This window comes from Zalophus californianus, chromosome 9 (genome assembly GCF_009762305.2).
Source record: "Zalophus californianus isolate mZalCal1 chromosome 9, mZalCal1.pri.v2, whole genome shotgun sequence".
Lineage (NCBI taxonomy): Eukaryota > Metazoa > Chordata > Mammalia > Carnivora > Otariidae > Zalophus > Zalophus californianus.
This window is the reverse complement of record NC_045603.1, coordinates 76,321,941-76,338,803: the sequence shown is the minus strand read 5'-3', so window position 1 is coordinate 76,338,803 and position 16,863 is coordinate 76,321,941. Positions and strand designations below refer to the sequence as shown.

Here is a 16,863-nt window from a genome sequence, read left to right as displayed (position 1 = left end):
ATGTGACTGGTGGATGACATTATAAAAGGGAAATTTGGATACAAAGACAGACAGGAGTAGAGAAAAGATGAAGACACATGGAATATGCCATTTAAAGGTCAAGAAATTTCTGAGATGACCAGAAGCTAGGAGGGAAGAGTGGGACAGATTCTCCTTCACAAGCCACCCCTGCTGACACCTTGATTGTGGACTTCTAGCTTCCAGAACCGTGAGACAGTTGTTGTGTAAGCCACCCAGTTTGTGGTACTTCATTACAGCAGCCCCAGGAAACCAATATAGTAATTTATTAGTGACTTTTGGAGGGAACAGTTCAGAAGCCTGTGAGCAGAAAGCAGTTAATGAGTGAAGCCATACTTTTCACCTAGAGATCTAAACTCTAAGGTCTCCATGAAGTCTACTCCAGAAGAGAAATTTATACACGATTTAAATGTATACAAATATTCCTATTTCTTATTTTAACACACTCAAATGTTAACAGGCCACTTTCTCCTTCAACATAAACACTTGTGGATTTAATATTTAGCCACAGGAATTCTTTTTGTGTATCTGCTTGAATCAAAGCTGCTACATGGGCAGGAAGTCTGCAGAGCACAGAGACTGTATGCATTGTTTTTATAGAACCATCTACAGTCTGCAGGCAAGTAAGTAAAGAAAAACCTTTTTTAAAGTGAGTTCTATGCCTAATGTGGGGCTTGAACTCAGGACCCCAAGAGCAAGAGCTGCATGCTCTACTGATTGCTAGGCACCCCAATAGCAAAAAATTGTTTTAAGATTTTATTTGAGAGAGAGAAAGAGAGCACACAAGCGAGCACATGGGGGGGAGGAGCAGAGGGAGAAGCAGGCTCCCCGCGGAGCAGGGAGCCCGATGTGGGACTCGATCCCAGGACCCCAGGATCATGACCTGAGCTGAAGGCAGACGCTTAATTGACTGAGCCACCCAGGTGCCCCTCTAACAGAAAAATTTTGATGAAGATAATTGAAGAGTCTCTCAAAATTCTAAGGCTAGACCCAGAATAACCATTTAAAAGCAGTATTTCCACCCCCTCCTGCATCCTACTCCACTCCTTGCCGACCGATTTAAAAATCCATTTAAAGCTTAGTGGAACCTTGTCCAAAGATGCAAGGTTTAAGAACACCACCTATGTTTAAGCTGGCCAACATTTTTAAAGGCAGAAACTTTTGGGTAATATGTCAAGAACAGTCTTCTTTCTAGGGTCAATTGCATTGAGATCCTGTCTCTGCAATAGGACTTCGAACTAGCCTACTAGGTGCGGTGACTTGGTCAAAGTTAAGACAGTCTGAAAGACATGGAGGAAACTTAAATGCATATTACTAAGTGAAAGAAGCCAATCTGGAAAGGCTACATACTACACGACTCTCAGCTATATGACATTCTGGAAACGGCAAACTATGGATATAGTAAAAAGGCCAGGAGTCAGGCGCCTGGGTGGCCCAGTTGGTTAAGCGACTGCCTTCGGCTTAGGTCATGATCCTGGAGTCCCGGGATCGAGTCCCACATCGGGCTCCCTGCTCAGCGGGGAGTCTGCTTCTCCTTCTGACCCTAACCCCTCTCATGTGCTCTCTCTCATTCTCTCTCTAATAAATAAATAAAATCTTAAAAAAAAAAAAAAAAAGGCCAGTAGTTGCCAGCGATTAGGGGAAAGAGACGGATAAGTAAGTGGAGCACAGAGAATATTATTAGGGTGGTTAACACTATCTGATGCTATAATGGTCAATCCATGTCACTATACATTTGTTTAAACCCACAGAAGGTACAACCAAGAGTGAACCCTAATGTAAACTATGGACTCTGGGTAATGATGTGTCAACGTAGGTTCATCAACTATAAAAAATGTACCACTCTGGTAGGGGATGCTGATAATGAGGGAGACTATGCATATGTGGGGGTGGAGAGTATATGGGAAATCTCTGTATTGCTGCTCAATATTGCCATAAACCTAAAACTGCTCTAAAAAATAGAATCTATTTAAAAAAATTAAGATAATCTACCCTATGACCTTCTTGTTAAGACAGACTTTTTCCATTCTTCTACAACCTTTAAAATATCTCTGACTCCTGTTTTGTGTTGCTTTGGAAAGAATAGTAATGATCCATCATAGAGACTCATCCTGGCTCAATGCTAGTAACAGCAGTGTTCAAACATACTGTGAATTTCTAAGTACACAGAGGATCTCTCCTTGATATGAAAATGCAGACTGTTTACTGCCATTAATTAGGATGCTTAACAGTTGGTAAACAGAAGTATTTTTTTGGGAAAAAAAAAAAACCCACCCAGATTTAAAAGCAGAAAAGTCAATAAACTGCTAATTTCTATATAATTAGAACACACTGCTTCTCAATAATGAAATATTTTTAAGCTAATGTTTTTATATATATTTCACACTGTCATATTTTAAAATTGTGGGCTGAAGCATCAGAAGTGTTAGAGCATTATTTATAGTAAAATCCACCCTTCCTAACAGACAGTAAATTTGATTTCAAAAGCTACATGGCTTACATTAATCCTACTTAGGATCAGTAAAATATTTAGCCTATGTTCATACTTTGTGTGTGTGTTCACTGTATGAGGCTTTGACACATTTGATACTTCTTAGCCTTGACTTCTGAGTTTTGCTGGTCCCCCTGACTAATAAAGCAGCTGAGTCTCTGACTGCCACCTCAACTATCCAACACTTGACCAGATAGCTGGACATGCTTGCATGCCACATTTGGCAAAAGGGCCAAATATCCCCAATCTCCCTGCCTTACTTAATCGAGCTCGATTTTCCAACGTTTCATCCTACAAATGGCTATTTCTTCCTAGAAATTTATTTTTTCTAATTAGGGTAAACTATCTGGGTTATGGTCTTATGATCTGAACAGCTAAATTTTCTATGAACACAGCTAAGTGTTAGAGATAGTTTCAGGGCAAACACCAATGCATTTTTACTTTTTTCAACAGAAAAAGGAGCAAAGGAGATGGATACTAGAGAATGCTTTTAAACTTGATCTTAATCTTTACAAATATAGTTACATCTTGGGACATGAGAACCTTGACATTCTATTTAGTGGAGCTTTTGGTTAATGCACTATCAAATTCATATTCCTAGCTGTCTCAGTAAATACCTTTAAAAACTAGGTTTCCAAATCAAAAACTAATGATGTAATGTATGGTGATTAACATAACAATAGAAATTATTAAAAACAAACAAACAAACAAAAAACTAGGTTTCCAAGAATAAACACCACATTTAGGGTAGTACTGCAATGAGGGGAATGGAAGTAGGGTATGCTTCAATCATATTTGCAATGCTTCCTTAGCTGGTGGTTGGCTTATGAGTTTTTAAAAAAATTTCTGAATGTCTAAAATCCGTAATTTTAGAAAAGGTTCCCAAATTGCTGATTCAGTATAAAACATTTTATATCTACTAACTTTCTACCATTACTACTACTTTTTGTGAAATAGATGGTTATTTTACATAAAGAAAAATACATATAAGGCAAAACATCTAGGAACCCTACATAACTCTAATTAGCTAAAGTATAATAACACTTCTAACACGTGGTGTCTTGCTTTAAATTGAAAAATCTGACTCGTGAAGACTTTTGAGACATATATAGATTTTTTTTTCTGGGAGAGATTATTAATGATGGTTATAAAGCTTAAGGAAAAAAAAAACAGTATGCACTACACCCTAACACTGGCCAGAGTAAGGTATACTTGTATGATCCTTTATAATTCATTAGGGGTTTCCACATGTTATCTTACTTAATCAACATTATAGTTTTACATAGCTTAACATTATTTTCCCTGTCTTATGGATGAGGAAGCTGAAGATCAGAAAGGTCAAGTGACCAAGATCTTTTCCCAGATCTCACAGCTAGTAAGTAATTTTGCTTCTTCTACTTTATCCCACTACTGGCAAGGTGGGTAAGTTTCAGCCTGAGAGAGAGGTAAAGACAAAGCCATATGGCATTGATTCTTCACATAGTCTAATGCTGCCAGTTCTGCAGAAACAAACCAATGAACTCTCACCTGGCGATTCTGCAAGGTGCTCTTGCTTCTCTTCTCTGTCCTGAAACTGAATTAAATGTGACCACAAAGCTGACTTCCCCTGAAATTACAAGGTATAAAAAAGTTTTTCATTTTATAAGAAATAATCAAAAAATAATTTCTCATCAAAACCATTCACATCTAAATGGTCATTCTGAAGTTTGGAGATATCCATTCCAGCTGTGTGATATTCTGAGCAACTGACTCCATGTGAAATGACGGTCTTCCGTTGCCTCACCGAAAAGATTAGCAACAGCCCGGGGAAGGGCAGCTAATAAACAAAAGGCCAGAAGTACAGGTGTGGAGACTTCTCACTTCAGTTCAGGTGTTACTTCGTTGTATGTAATTAGGACTGTCTACACTGGCCACACTGGAAACCACAGAATTAAAAGGCTCTAGCAGCAAAGAATGTATTTGTGTACACTTACAGGCAAAATATGTTTGGATGTATGGGATGGCAGCTAGGGAAGACAACTGGAGCCAGAGGAGAAAGAGAAAAGGGGAGGAAGGAAGAATATGTCGACAAGAGGGAAAAAAAAATCAGAACAGGAGATAAGAGGGACAAAAGCAAAGAAACCATTTGATTTTTTCCACCCTGAATAACTACACGACATAAAATGGTAAAGAACTGTTAATTCTGGCTAAAAGATTTTCCTGGACAGTGACGAAAGCAGACACTTAATGGATTCAATGGGATATAACCTCTGCAGTAAATGTGATGTTTTATCCTTTCCTGTTTACCAGGAAAGAGCCCCAAACCACCTCTTAATCATGGGTTTTATTTTCTTTTTCTGGAATTAAAAAGCCGGTGGTGCATTTCTAGTCATCCTGTGACAAAGGAACATATCCTTTAATTTTTCATCTTTTTCTCCTTGTTCATTTTTTTATTCCTTTTTTTTTTTTAAAGATTTATTTATTTATTAGAGAGAGAGAGGAAGAGAGCATGGGAGAGAGGGACAAAAGAAGAGGGAGAGAGAAACTCAAGCTGACTCTGTACTGAGCCACGGAGCCTGACGTGGGGCTTGATCTCATGACACTAAGATCATGACCTGAGCCAAAATCAAGAGTTGGAAGCTCAACCGACTGAGCCACCCAAGTGCCCCTCGTTACATTTCTTGACAGGGTTCCTTACCAGCCACATCACCAGGACCTCCTGAGACTATTACCTGCTTGATCTGCAAGCCGTGGCTCCATATCCTTTCCAGTAGGTCACAGAGGCTGGCGATCAAGGTGTTCTCTTCCAAGCCGGTTATGTTTGCTTCTCCATGGCCCAGTTCCACTGCTTCATGTCCCATCTTCTCCACTAACATGCGCTTTGTCTGAAAGCATCATGTGTGGTCACAGGTGTTATCCCCGCAATGAAGCCAAAGACCAACAAGTCAACTACTAGATCAGAGACCTCGGTTCCCTTCATTATTATTATTATTTTTTAAAGATTTTATTTTTAAGTAATCTCTACACCTAACGCTCGAACCCTGTACAACCCCAAGATCAAATGTCACATACCATGAACTGAGCAAGCCAGGTGTCCCCTCTTCATTATACTTCTAATTGTAGACTTTTATTACTTTGGGAAAAGTGTCTTAATCTCTTTGGTCAACTAACTGCAGTAATATCACATATGCTTTTAAGTATTTTGTCAGATAAATAGGGGGTCACTGGAAGGAGATTATAATACTATTTTATCTCTCTCTCTCTCTCTATATATATTTATTTTGCCTCCACACAATACTATTTTATTTTATTATTATTTTTAAAGATTTTATTTATTTATTTGACAGAGAGAGGGAGAACACAAGCAGGGGGAGTGGCAGGGAGAGGGAGAGGAAGAAGCAGGCTCCCTGCAGCACAGGGGGAGCCCAATGTGGGACTCGATCCCAGTATCCTGGGATCATGACCTGAGCCGAAGGCAGTGGCTTAACCAACTGAGCCACCCAGGCACCCCCCCAAAATACTAAAGTATCCCCATGTAAATAGTTATGATTGACAATTTTCAGATTACTAACTTGAGTAACACTGGGGAATTGCACCAGACCCGGAAAACGTACTGTAAGAATCTGAAACCCACCCTGCCACCACAACTAACCCTCCACTGCCCCTGCATCTTGGCATACTGAAGATATCTGCAGTTAGTTTTGATTGCACTTAAGCAAAAAAACACAACACAAACAGGCAGCTCTAAATTTTTTCAGAACTCCCTAATTTGTGAGTGAACCGGGCCTCTTTTATCTTGTCTCTGCTCATGAGTATGCACCAGAAAATGGAAGGGAAATGGAAATCAGTTTCAAGTAAGTAATTTACAGCAGTCTTAGCTGCATTTATAAAATGTAAAGAGAGAGAGACTATAGTCCCTTTAGGTGGTGACCTTGTCTCTGATTCAACACTGTATGCTGATGCTGAAAATAGTGCATTTATTGAATACACACAGAAGGTACTCAAGAAATGACTGTCAAATAAAAGAATGAAATTACTGGCTAAAATGATGTCCTGAATTTTGTCAATGTGTATTACTACCTTTGATAAACATGGTATCTAAGAAGAGACTAGTGTGTAATATACATAAACCTACAACACAGCTAAGGTCTTCTTCCTTATGGGTATACATACATGTATGGGCATGGACAAGGTTCTATACAAAAAATGTGTTGCTTTTCATATAAAATGACCACATTCCTGCACACTTTTTTATTTTTTCAAGTAGGCTCCACATCCAACATGGGGCTTGAATTCATGACCCTGAGATTAAGAGTCACATGCTCCAGGTGCCTGGGTGGCTCAGTCAGTTAAGTGTCCAACTCTTGATTTCAGCTCAGGTCATGATCTCAGGGTCATGAAATCGAGCCCCGTGTTGGGCTCTGCGTTCAGTGAGAAGTCTGCTTGAAGATTCTTTCCCTCTGCCCCTCCCCTCACTCTCTCTAAAAAAAACCCAAACCAAACAAACAGAAAAAGCCCAAAGAGTCGCATGCTCTACCAACTCAGGCAGCCAGGTGCCCCACAACTTTTGACTGGCTTAATATCTGTTCATGTTTTAGAGGAAGACAGCAATGGCTGAAAAGGTGAGAAAAACTGTGCAGGGCTCCCACGTCACTGATTCTGTGGGCAACAGAGAACCCATGAAGGTTCATGAGCTCAGTAAAGAGCACATGAGGTTCATGCCCCAGTAAAAGTTGTCTTCTAGCAAAGCTACAGGCTCAAATGGGAATTGAGTGCACACTGTCTCACATCAGTGAGTAACACATACCTTCATTCTACATTCTTTCAATAAGCCTTCTACAAATTTGCAGTTGGTCTGTGCAATCACTGCAGGAGAGAGGTCTGACAGTTTGGGTTGCCTCAGGTTTTTTCCTAAACTTCGTGCCTCTTGCATATATTTCTAAAAATTAAAGAGTATTTTTAAATATATAAACATCAGATAGTCTTACGACTTTCTTAACATTACACAAACAAGTGAGGAAAAACAAGATGCAGAAAAGGCTGTAAATGTACTCATGCAGTAGCAATTCAAGTTTTAGCGCCACCAATAGGCAGAGAACACTCGTGTTCCCCCACCCCCCAGTCGTTAATGTCTGTGGAAATGAGGGAAACAGAAATCGTGTCAGGTTAAAACACATTCATAATGAGATGGAGCTCACCTAGTTTAATCTTTTTATTGGGAATACCCAGGGTTGTGATTAGTCAGGATCATGATAGGGATGAAAAAAGTTGGGGTTTCTGGATTATTAATCCAAGGTTCCGCAAGAACCACTGTTTCCTCCTCTCCCCACAGATCAAGAGACTTAACATACTGTTAGCCTCTTAGAGCTCTCCAAACCAACCCTTTGCTCTAATCAAATTATAACAGTAAAATCAGGAGCTCTAGAATCTGGCTGCAACTAATTTTATAAACTCAGGCCTATTTGCTTATTTGTAAAATGGGCAATAGACTGCAAACTCACTCTGAACATGTTTGCTACATTCCCCCCTTGCCTTGTTCCACAATCAAGAGAGAGTGGGGACATTATATTACTTTCAGAGATAGTGATGCCTCAGAGAGAAACCCAGAAACTCAGAAACCCAGTCCACTGCTCTTGAGCTTTAGTTAGTTAATGTCCAGGAAAAAAAAAAAAATCACTCTAGGTGATTACCACAGGACACCTGTTGTCTCTCTTCTTTCTGTGCCACCTGCAAAAGCTCATCCAGACAGTTTATGTTTGCGTCAGGACCACAGGGCAGAATCTCCAAAAAGTCCAAGTGTCTTAGGGCCATATTTAGAGAATAACTACTCTAAGTTATATAGTAAAACTAGCGCAGTTTGTTGAGGGGAGAGAGAGATTGTGAGCCAGCACATCCTCCCACAGGCACATATGTGAAATCTATCTTTACTATCTCAAGGGAAGAATTTGATGTTACAAGGGAAAATGTGTAAAATCCTTTACATTCTTTAAATAAAAGGGAGTTTGTACATTTAAAATATTTCCCCTTTGGAAGAAAAATAATCTGCTAAATCTTATACAAATTTCTAAAAATTCCCACTGATTAGAGATTCAACTGATCAGTTTACCTGCTACTACATAAACAAAATAATCTGTTTCCTTTCCAGTGCAATCATTTTAAGGACAGATTTTTAAAAAATGAACGCTGCAAGAATTTAGTGCCCATAGTATTTGCATATGCATCTTTCACTTCAAATCTCTTTTAGAGGGTCAAAGAAACAGGGAAAATTGAGAATGAAAGATAACTATCACCCCTGGGGAAATTAAGTGTAATAAGGTCTATCAAAACATCCTGAAAGTTAGTTTTCAAGTAAATAAAAAGCAGGGAAAGAAAAGCTTCAGAAAAACCAACCTGAGATATAAGGCAGAGATCCTATCTGGGAATTATAACACCTGCACTTCCTAACATTTCAGGTGGTACAGATATTATCTGGAATATTACAAATCAGGGACAAAAGGCTGGTAAAAACAAATGTTAGCTGTCAAATGTTGAAGGGATTGTTTCTCCCCAGCCTCAAGTTCCTCGACCTTTAGGATCTGTGCAAAGGCAGGACTCAGTTCTCAAGAAGAGGGAAGGATCCAATTTAGCTTAGGAAGAAACACACTGGCTAGAAGAAAGGTGAGAAACATGGGCAAGAGGCTACGAATAGGTCTTGGTATTTCTCTTTTTTTCTGAAATATATGAATAATTAGACTTTTAAGTCCATAACTAGATTAGGAATTTAAGCACTGTTAAAGTTTATGGTTCTATTTTATAAATGAAAACAAGCTAGAATGGAGCTATTCTTCAGTCATATTTACCAAGCACACAGCACATCACATATAGGGCAGTATAATTATTAGCCAAGAGTGAACTCCATAGGGCCAAGTCTCCTCCTGGGCAGCTCTGCTGAAGCCATGGAATGAGCAACATTCCTTGCACATACACATAAAGGATATGGGTGGGGGGGAATGAGGCCCTTCCTTACAGCAAGAAGTGATGTTGCCTCTGAATATTGCAAAAATAGAAGGCTTGCCTTTACAGTAAACAAGTGATGATAAAAATGTAATTTTCTTTGGGGTAGCAGGAGGAAAAGGTGTATTTTAAGGTAAAAAATGGAGAAGAAAGAGAAACCTTTCACAAGGAATGTTTTTGTAAGAAAGTCCATTTCACTACTAGAAGGAAGTGACCCCAGATTTCTTCTGAGATTTCTACCATGCTCTTTTTCATTTCTGTCAAAGCCAAAAACAACAAACCAGGAGTCCTAAGTTACTCTTGCCCTCAGGTGAGTAGCTGTTGTCTGCAACCTGGTATCCAGGGGGTAGTGGAAAGAGTACCAGTTTGGCTGGTACTATAGGCCCAGCTCTGCCTTTGTGTGTCCATTTAACTTTGGGCAAGTCTCTTGGACTTCATGTTATGTTAGACAAGGGGACCTCAAAGGTGCCTCTTAGAACTAAGATCCTATACTGATGACCTGATTTTCTGACCACGTAAAATACAGACCATGAATAAAGGAAATAAATTTCAAACTAAAAACAATAAAAAAACCCAAACCAAAACAACAACAACAAACCCCCAAAAAACAGATCAGGAAGGGCTCATTAAAACACTGTGGAGATAAAACCCAGCAAGAAAAGAAAAGAAAATCTGTTCAAAATGAATTATTTATCTCTGCAAAATGCTTAAATAAAAGGGACTTTGACCATTTAATACATTTCTCCCTTGGAAGAACAACAATGTGCTACGTCTCTGGCCCCGCTATAACTCCCCCTACCCCTCACCTGCCAAAATACCACTAATTAGGAATTCCAGTGATCAGTTTTACCTGCCAACAGTATAGAATTACCTGTGTTAGCACACACCACCAGGAAAAGTTAACAGACACAAGAGGAAGTGGAGAGCCAAGTGGAGAGGCTGACAATTCACGTCACAAGGTGATGTGGGGCATTCTAGAGCTACGTGCACACACGCATGTGGGTAATTCAAGGAACACCAGAGACAAGATTCAGGAACATCTGCAAAGCACTTTCAGGCAAAGAACATACCAGGCAGCACTCAGAGAAGGATTTTTTAGGAAGTCGTGCAGGAGGAGGTGGACCCTGATCCCACTCCCAGAATGCCATGGAGTTCTGACAGACCACAAGTTCCCCGGAAGGCTAAGAGGATGGAGAGTGCCAATGACAGAAAAGCAAAAAAGAAAAGGATAGGGAGAAAGAGACAAGCAAAACATGCATGCATATGATAAAGTCACAGGAGAAGGGGAGAGAAGAAAATATGGTAGCACAAAGAAAAGCACTAGACAGATTGTGCTTCGGTTTTTAAGAAAATGTTTAAAATCATAAATGTATGAACATTTTAACAGAAAAGCAATATGTATTTGGAATGATGTTTTCTGCTTTATTTCTACACATCTGAGTTTAGAAAATAGTTAACAGATCTTCTGACTGCATTCTTCTTTGATCACAATAGTCAAAACTTAACAATTATTCAAATGTATAATTATGGTTTATTTTCAAGTAGTACAACTAAAGCATAAGGATCTTAATTCAAAAATAATTTCTAAACACTTTATAAAATGGTGTCAGCAAGCCAAGGATAAAGCACAAGCAAATACATCTTTACTTACTAAGTTTATGCCTGAAACTTAAAAAGTCTGTTTCTTGTATATTTTTTTCTCTACAGGAGACATACTGACTAAAAATTTATACTAAACTTAGCCTTTACTTGTACACAGGGAGATTTGTTTTAGAGCCTGATTTTAGGTGTATTAAAATTACAAAAATGGGGGGAAAAAAGGTGTTTTCTGATGTAAGTCAGTACAAAGGGATTACTATTTTAAAATAAAACTGAGCCATTTTGTAAAAGAATGCTGAAGAACCTGCACAGCGACAACTGCTGGGTTGAGTAAGGCATCCTGGGAAGGCAGGCCACATACCTCCCGCAGGTCATTGTCCAATCCAATGTGCTCCGAGTGTTGGCGAAGGCGGTCTTTCCTGCGCTGCGCCGTGGCACTCCGACTTACCCAGCGACTGGAAAAGGAGCCATACCCAAGAAGGTGCGGGTTAAGACAAAAAACGAAACAAACAAAAAAATGTGATAACTTATTTTTAAAACAGAAAAAATGTATTCTTTAAGACAAAAGATTACTTATTTTTCAATCAATTCTTTAAATACAGAAAGCTTTATTGTAATATAATTAAATACCATACAATTCACCCATTTAAAGCATACAATTTAGTGGTTTTTATATTCAGACATGTAACCATCACTACAATCAATACTTTTTTAAAAACTGAGGTTAAAAAACACACAGTATCTCCTCATAATGATCCTCTCCCTCTCACTTTACTGTCCAGCAGAGCCCCAAACCCTAGATGAATTCCATCCCCTTACTTCTCTATTCTCCTATTTACGTGGGACTAGTTCTTGATTTCTGCCTGACTCCTCATGAATCACTTTACCTGCCCTTCATCAACTCTCTCCCATTCCCCTCAAAAACTGTTTCAAATCAAGTGCCTCCCCTCGACTGATGACCCATCCTTGACTCCTTCTTCCTGTCCTCTACTGAAATGATGTATATACAGATACCTCATCTTTCTTTTAATCCCAAAGTATAAAATATATTGGCCATGGCTCAAAATTAATTCTGCCACCTGGAAGAAACTCCCTGACCAATTCTCTCTTGACTTCTTCAACAGGCTGCACTAGTCATCTCTTTTTCTGTATCTCCAATTTTTCTCTCTCAACTAAGTATTTCCCTTCAGCTTACAAGCACGCTGGTCTCTTTCCTGACCCTCTACAGTTATAGTTAAGTTTCTTTCTTCACTCTCCTCCTGAAAGAATTCTTAAAAAGAAAACATGACATATAAGGCCTCCACTTGTTTACCTTTGGATCTGTAGTTTATCTCAAATCAGCTTCCCCGGCAATGCTCTTAAAAAAAAAAAAAATATATATATATATATATATATATATATATTTTTTTTTTTTTTTTGGAAGATTTTATTTTTGACAGAGAGAGAGAGAGTGTATAAGCAGGGGAAGCAGCAGGCGGAGGGAGAGAGAGAAGCAGACTTCCCGCTGAGCAGGAAGCCCGATGCGGGGCTCGATCCCAGGACCCTGGGATCATGACCTGAGCCTAAGGCAGACACTTAACCGTCTGATTTTAGGTGTATTAAATTAAAGGGCGCCCCCCCCCGCCCCAGTAATGCTCTTGATGCCATTTATATCCCTAACTGCCATATCCAGGGCTATCATTCAATTCTTAGCTTACCCAAACTCTCTGCTACACTTAGTACTACTTTACAACCAGCTAGTTTCAACTATGTCAGTATTTCCAGTGGGGTCAAGTTCTGTCACCTTTGTACCTTTGTCCATGACGTTTCCTCCTGACTTCTATTCTTCTTTCAGATAGCTACACTGAAAGTGTTCTTTGATTCCTCCAAACCTAAACTGTCTACCCCTCTTCCACTCCCCAATTTTATTACTCGTCACAGTCTATTATAAGCGCTTATCTCTATTTTCTACAAAATTCTCTCTACTCTAATAAACTCTTGAAGGGCTGGTATCATGTCTGTCAGCTGTTTGCTTTTTTAAGATTTATTTATTTATTTATTTGAGAGATAGAGAGATAGGGAGATAGGGAAAGAGCATGAGTGGGAGGGGAAGAGAGGGAGAGAGAGAGAATCTCAAGTAGACTCCGCGCTGAGCACAGAGTCCAGTGCGGGGCTTGATCACATGACTCTGAGATCAAGACTTGAGCTGAAAACAAGAGTCGGATGCTTAACTGACTGTACCACCCAGGTGCCCTGTTAGGCCTGCTAATTTTGTTTAGGCACAGGCCCCTGTGCGCCCTAATTTTGTTTAAAAAAAGTGTGGACATGCACACCAGGATCCATGTAATGGAAGAGTCTAACAGCAAATGTTAACATCTCATGGTGATGGCATTATGGGTGTTTAAAATTTACCCTATCACTTTCAAATATTCTAAATTTTCTAATAAGCATATATTATTTTATATCAAACTATTTAAAAAATTTTTTCAGATCTTGAGCGCCTGGGTGGCTCAGTTGTTAGGCGTCTGCCTTCAGCTCAGGTCATGATCCCAGGGTCCTGGGATCGAGCCCTGCATCAGGCTCCCTGCTCAGCGGGAAGCCTGCTTCTCCCTCTACCATCCCCCTGCTTGTGTTCCCTCTCTCGCTATGTCTCTGTCAAATAAATAAATAAAATCTTAAAAAAAATTTTTTCCCCCAGATCTTGACTTATTATCCACATGACTATGTATTCACCACACTTTTCTAAGAATATCTTCTCTTGAATATATCCTTGACAGCACAGAGCTATATACAATTTAAAAAATGATTTATGCTTTTGCCATTCAGGAAAAGTCATACTGTATTACTGCCAGTTAATTATTTTTAATTTTTTATTTAATAAAGCATGCAATTTACAAAAAGCTTAAAATGAGAATGTGGCTTCTTCTGTTGCTTTTTTAAAATAATTTATGCATGACTCTGGTTTCAAATTTCTGAATCATCTCATTTCAGTCTGCCATTTAGAGGAACACTGAATAATTATGATAAAAATGATAGCAAGGTAGTCCCTCTTAAATAGTTAAGAAAAATAGGCTTATATTGGGACAAAAAGTGCAAAATCCTAGTGATAGATCTTTGAAGTAGAATCCTTGGAACTTTCCCAATAGCAAAGGATCAAAGTAAGACTGTAAAAAGGATACAAAGAGAACTAGGGTGACTGAGAAAGAAGATCCAGAAAAAAGCATATTAAGACACTGACAAAGATTCTTTGCTTGATCAAACTTTAGTTAGGCTCCTGAACCTTCTCCTAGGTCCATCTGTGCACTTCCTTATAAAATCTAGTTTTAACAAGAACCTTGTTAAGTCAGTTCAGCTGGAACCTCCCTGCCCCACCATCCTCGGCACATGATCATTCTCCGTATCTGATCAGCTTCTACATCATCCATCACCCTCCAGATGTCTGATCACCCAGCCCTACCTTCAGCAAGATCTTATTAGGTTGGTTTAGTCAAAATCCTCCCCCCTACCTCTGATGTTTCCTCTTAGTAATTTTCTCTCCACTCTGCTACTTGATTATAAATTCCTATTTATCCACATTGTATATGGAATAGAGTTCAATCTTTCTCCCACTGCAATGGTCCCTACATGGCCCCCCTTGAATAAAGTCTGTCTTAACATCTTCAACAGTGTCATGGATATTGTTTTTCTTTAACGACTTTGAAGCAGAATATAAACACCAGCTGATAAATTTATATAATAAACAACAGGGAAATATAAGTAACAAACAAAATGTACAGGCCTTAGAAATAGCTCTGTAGCAAGAAAGGTGAGAGACAGTAAATTAGGGTTACTGGACAGGGTAGTTCAAATAAATAGTAAAGATAGGAAATAGACTAAAATACCAGCTAATGAACTTATTTTTTTTTTAAAGATTTTATTTATTTAACAGAGAAAGAGATAGCAAGAGCAGGAACACAAGCAGGGGGAGTGGGAGAGGGAGAAGCAGGCTCCCCACTGAGCAGGGAGCACAATGTGGGACTTGATCCCAGGACCCTGGGATCATGATCTGAGCTGAAGGCAGACCGATGCTTAACGACTGAGCCACCCAGGTGCCCTAATGAATTTATATAATGAATAAAGAAAAGGAGAATACAAACGGCAGAATAATTCCCTTCGCAGGCAAAGTGGAAAAGGCTTTAGGTAAAGAAAAGGATAAATTTTAACTTACATGATATACCTAGCATCTCACTATACATTGCTGTGAGACAAAATGCCCTATTTTATTTTCAAAACAGGGATATGATCATCTGCTTAAGAAAATTACTATGAAGTCTACACATTCCTGGTCTTGTTAAGGAATTACTTTCTTCTTTTTATTATTAAATCTCATTTACTAAGCATATTTTTTATCAAAGATGATCACATTTGCTAAAATCCTAATGACTGCTTATTTGCTTTTGCTTTGTAAGCAGCATATGAAATTCTAATAGTTGATCAGCCATTTGCAGAGGCATGGTTATGTATCTCCTTATCCTGCAATGAGTTCTTAGATCTTTCTTTCAGACTAAAATCTACCTGAAAATGTAATACTTGGGGCTCAGTCTGGAAATAAGAGACCTTGGGGTTATGTACGAGATTAAAAGCAAGAAAACAAGGCAGGAAAATTTATTTATTTATTTATATTTATTTATTTATTTGCCAGAGAGAGAGAGAGGGAGAGCACAAGCAGGGGGAGTGGCAGGCAGAGGGAGAAGCAGACTTCCTGCTGAGCAGGGAGCCCGATGCGGGACTCGATCCCAGGACCCTGAGATCATGACCTGAGCCGAAGGCAGACGCTTAACGATCTGAGCCACCCAGGCGCCCAAGGCAGGAAAATTTAAAGTTGAAATCTTCCCTCCTTAATGCTCCTTACTTCCCTTTTCTGCTTTATTTTTCTTCACAAATCTCATCACTGATAGGTTACTTATTTTACATATTAAGTTTCTTTGTTTCCTCCTCCTCCTCCTTTTGTTGTTTTGTTCATTGCTAAACTCCCAGTGAACAGGACACTGCCTCACATACAGTCAGGGTTCCATAAATATTTGCCAAATGAATGAATGAGTAAACTAATGCTATTAAAGAGGAAATAAAAACTACTTAGATTTATAGTCTACTAGGATGAAATAATTCAAACAATTAGGATACTTTAACAAACATAGGAAAAATAGGTAAATGATGACTAGTCTACTCTGATGGAAAATTCTCATTCATTTCTGAAAAACCAGAACATCTAGGACAATCATCTGGAAAGTTTGAACCCCCATAATGTTTAACATCTCTTCCAGAGTCTCATGCTCCACTGACATAATTCTTTTACTTTACTGCATAGCACTCCTTTTCCAACTATGTAAATGGTATTGGATGAAAATTTTCCAGACCTCCAGGCTTTATGAATGAGACATCATGAACATGGTACCTGGAGTAAGGGGAACTGAGTTCCACTCCTAACTCTGCCAGTAATTCAAGCTCAAGACTCCTACCAACACATAATAATGCCACTGTCTTCAGGGTTAGGCTATTTGACTTCAACCATTGCTTCATGTAGTTCTTCACTTGGGAAGATGGTGCCTACAAATCTATCTTGCTCCTCAGAGTATTATTCTATCTTCTTTGGGGCCAACCCTTTTAACAGAGTCCAGTTTAAGGTAGAAGTGAGGTATCTGAGGGCTCTTTCATTGTGGATGATCTTGTCACATTGGAGACACAAAACCGAAGTGGCACTGAGCCACCTGATTTTTCAGAAGGCAACTAGAGAATCAATGAAGGGAATAAAAAAAAAAAAAAAA

At 39.0% G+C, this 16,863-nt stretch overlaps 1 protein-coding gene across 4 annotated transcripts in view; it reads right to left on the bottom strand.

Annotated features, from left to right (window-relative positions):
• Window positions 1-16,863, bottom strand: part of DENND5B (DENN domain containing 5B) — a 188,846-nt gene that overhangs the window by 40,168 nt on the left and 131,815 nt on the right. For all 4 annotated transcript variants that reach the window (XR_003520148.2, XM_027595521.2, XM_027595522.2 and 1 more), the window contains 4 exons: window positions 11,442-11,535; window positions 7,296-7,427; window positions 5,221-5,373; window positions 4,037-4,115 (listed from right to left, as the gene is read on the bottom strand). Coding sequence is in view for 3 of the 4 variants with exons in the window: in XM_027595521.2 (XP_027451322.2) it covers window positions 4,037-4,115; window positions 5,221-5,373; window positions 7,296-7,427; window positions 11,442-11,535 (458 nt within the window). In the remaining variant the exon portion in view is untranslated. The remainder of the gene's footprint in view (window positions 1-4,036; window positions 4,116-5,220; window positions 5,374-7,295; window positions 7,428-11,441; window positions 11,536-16,863) is intronic.